The sequence below is a fragment of the Glycine soja genome, chromosome 15 (assembly GCF_004193775.1).
Source record: "Glycine soja cultivar W05 chromosome 15, ASM419377v2, whole genome shotgun sequence".
Classification (NCBI taxonomy): Eukaryota; Viridiplantae; Streptophyta; class Magnoliopsida; order Fabales; family Fabaceae; genus Glycine; species Glycine soja.
The window spans coordinates 32,375,241-32,378,669 of NC_041016.1; the positions used below are offsets into that span (position 1 = coordinate 32,375,241).

Below are 3,429 nucleotides of genomic sequence, written 5' to 3' on the forward strand. Positions count from 1 at the left end.
AGTAGATGCGTGATAGCCTCCCTCTCTGGATGTGCTCGCACAGTTGGTCGCCCTCCAATATCAGGGGGTGGCCCAGGAACTGATAAAAGGAAACTACGAGCCCCTTAACCGGGAGCGCAAGTCTCGGTTAAGCATCTAAGGGCAAAGGACCTTATATTCTCCTAAGGTGTGGATATGGAGCACACTGAAAACGAGGACGCGTAGCCCTCTAAAGGCGAGGGCGTGCAGCCCTCTGTAGGCGAGGATGTGAGTCCTCTGATGGCGAGGACATATAGTCCTTTAAAGGTGATAGGTACTAGTACCCAAGGGTCCACCTTTATTTGAAAGCAAGAGATCAACTCATCGAGAGGGTCGGTCATCCAAAAAGATTGGACACGAGATGTAAGAAATCTATGCAGTTAACATGATTTTTAGGGATGCAGACGCATGCAACCTTTGTCGTTAAATTTGGTAATGCTGACCTCATATGAAACAATGCAATGCAATGGAAAGTTGTACAATGTTCATGACATTCCTTCCCTATTTTGTGATTTTGATTTTGATTTAATTTTTTTGGAAAACACAGATTGACTGTCCTTTTGAAAAGCTGATAATTCATGCAACCTTATCCTATCTTTTGCAAATCTCTCCGGGAACTCCCTCAGAGTGTATATTCTGTTTGATTTAGTTACTTGACCATTTTGGAGTGTCGGCAATGGAGTCATTTGACGTTTAATCAATCTAAGGTGGATGAATTCTCATTCAATTTTTCGTTTTGTACCATGTGAACTTATTTGTAGTATTTCATTATAGGAACTAACAACATCAAGCATGTAAAGATTATCAATTAAAGAACCAGAACCAACCATATTTGAATTTTGGTAGAAACTAACTTTATTATTTCCAAATGAACAAGAAAATCCAAATTTGTCCAAACTAGAAATAGAAATCAAATTTTGTCTAAAAGACGATACAACAAAAGTCTCAAACAAATCCAAATAAAATCTAGTTTTTAAAGGTAATCTAAAAGTTCCAATTGCTTCTACTGCAACCTTCTTGCCATCACTCACAAAGATGAATCTTTCATCATCACTTGGTGGTCGGCTCCACAGGCAACCCTGCATAGTCATACTTATGTGAGTAGTAGCACCAGAATCTACCCACCAAGTATCTTTAGGTACAAAAGCCAAATTAACTTATGAACAAACTAGAGTAAGAAATTTACCTTTCTTCACACGCCATGCGGCATACTTGGGACACTCTTTCTTCATGTGTCCGGACTTCTTGCAGAAGAAACAGGCAAATTTCTCATCCTTATTTTGTTTCTTTTGCTGAGAAGTCCCTTCCGCAGCACTCTTAGTCTTCTTCCTTTTCTTATTCTGAAAGGTTGAAGTCAAGTGAGCACTTTCAGTCCTATCTCTCTATAGCCGCTCCTCCTCTTGCACACAGTGAGATATAAGCTCATTGAGGGACCATTTGTCCTTCTGAGTGTTATAACTCACTTTGAATTGCCCAAAGTGTGCAGGAAGCGAGATCAAAACCAAGTGCACGAGTAGGTCTTCACCAAGCTCTAATTTCAGTGACTTAAGTTTTGATGTGAGATTGGACATCTCTATAATGTACTCCCTTATGTTCCCTTTGCCTTTATACTTCATGGAGATGAGTTTAGCCAAAAGGTTACTTGTCTCCGCCTTTTCATTTTTGGCAAAGTATTGCTCAATTTCCTCAAGGAATTTCTTTGCACTTTGACCCTCAGAAATAGAGCCCCTAAACGCCTCTGGAATAGAGCGCTTCATGATCATAAGGCACATTCGGTTGGACCGATCCCACTTCTCAATTTTTACCTCATTAGAGGTTTCCGGAGTAGAAATGGGTTGTTCTGTCCTCAATGCCAAGTCCAAATCCATACAACCAAGAACAATTTCTACGGCTTCCATCCAGACCTTAAAATTTGTCCCACTTGGGTAGCATTTGCAGCAAGGGTAATATTAACTAAAGAGAGAACAAAAATAATAGCATGTTCACAAATAATCAAGCAAGTCATATAAAGTAAATATATAACAAGACATGCAAATATTTCCCATAGCAGATCCATCACAAGATACCCACCACAATATTAATTCTAGTCTTTGGACAGAGAAATTAATTTGTAATTAGCACTCTCAATGCAATGATCAAATATTGACAATTAATTCTGACAAATAATAGCCTTTCTTTGGACCGACTATTATTCTCATGAAAAAAAACTTAATAATTATCACATATTTATCATCACATGTATGTTATTATTTGGCCAAATTGTGTCTTGCTTTGGGTCGGGCACAATTCGCATAAATAATTCCATACTAACATCCATGCAATTTAACTAAATCAATTTACATAATAGAGGTTACTTTGGCAACATAATGGTTCAACCAATTTAATTAAAATTACTGGACACACAATCAAATGGAAAGGATCTGTGATGGTTAAATTTGCACCCAATTGTGATAGCAGTAAATGTTTGAAAAACTACATCATGGTAAACTAATTATGTACCCGAAACAAACATATCACGGTACTATCACAAATTTATACCAACCACATGAATAATATAAATTATCAGCTTATCACCATTTCATAAAAAAAATAGTTGGCCAAAAAAAATTATTCATATAAGACAAAAGACCATTGTCTTATTACTGATTCATATAAACAAAAAAATATATATTTATGAAATTTTGTCATGTACTAAATGCTAACACTAGATACGTAGAACCTTTATCCCAAATAGAATAATATGCCAGCAAATGCAACACAAACAAAAAAAAATTATACAACCCCGTAAATCAAATGCAGAGGCCTTTTATTAATTCTAAAGAGGAGAAAAACTTTATGATCATAATACATAAATTTAGGGGTTTTACAATTTTATTGATCAAAATAGTTTCTCCCAAAATAAAATTAGTGTTCATATAACTAAAAGGATCCAAATATAATACATATTAAACAAAGCTTTAAATCCCAATAATCTAACAGTAATGGTGGCTCTGATACCACTTGTTGGGAATTTTCAATAAACCTTATAAAATACCAAATGATCACCAAAACACATTACGTCAGATTATCAAGAGGTTTTAAGGAATACCTGGATCCATTGAGAGCTTGATCAACATGCAGCAGAATCTGACAGTGGTCATGAACAATTGGTTTAATGACCTTCCTCAACCAAATCACCTTCTTCCTTATGGGACCTTTGTTTTCTCTTCAGATGGGGAGAGGAGAAATTGTGATGCAATCCTATCCCGCAAGGGCATTGGGTAGAAGATTCCAAGTAGATTGGGCTAGAGATCCAAGGGTAGGCCCTAGGGTTCTCATAAGCCTTAGGGTAGATTTTGAGCCCATGGACTAAGTATGAGCCCGCTTATCTTTGTAAATATTAGAATAGGTTTTTCCTTCGTTTGGGCCTTG

The 3,429-nt window shown here is 36.8% G+C and overlaps 1 protein-coding gene across 1 annotated transcript; it reads right to left on the reverse strand.

Annotated features, from left to right (window-relative positions):
• Positions 1 to 1,400: 1,400 nt before the first annotated feature.
• On the reverse strand, positions 1,401 to 1,916 carry LOC114386070. Its single transcript, XM_028346076.1, has one exon. The coding sequence runs from the start codon at positions 1,914 to 1,916 to the stop codon at positions 1,401 to 1,403; it is 516 nt and encodes a 171-aa protein (XP_028201877.1).
• Between the last annotated feature and the right edge of the window lie 1,513 nt (positions 1,917 to 3,429).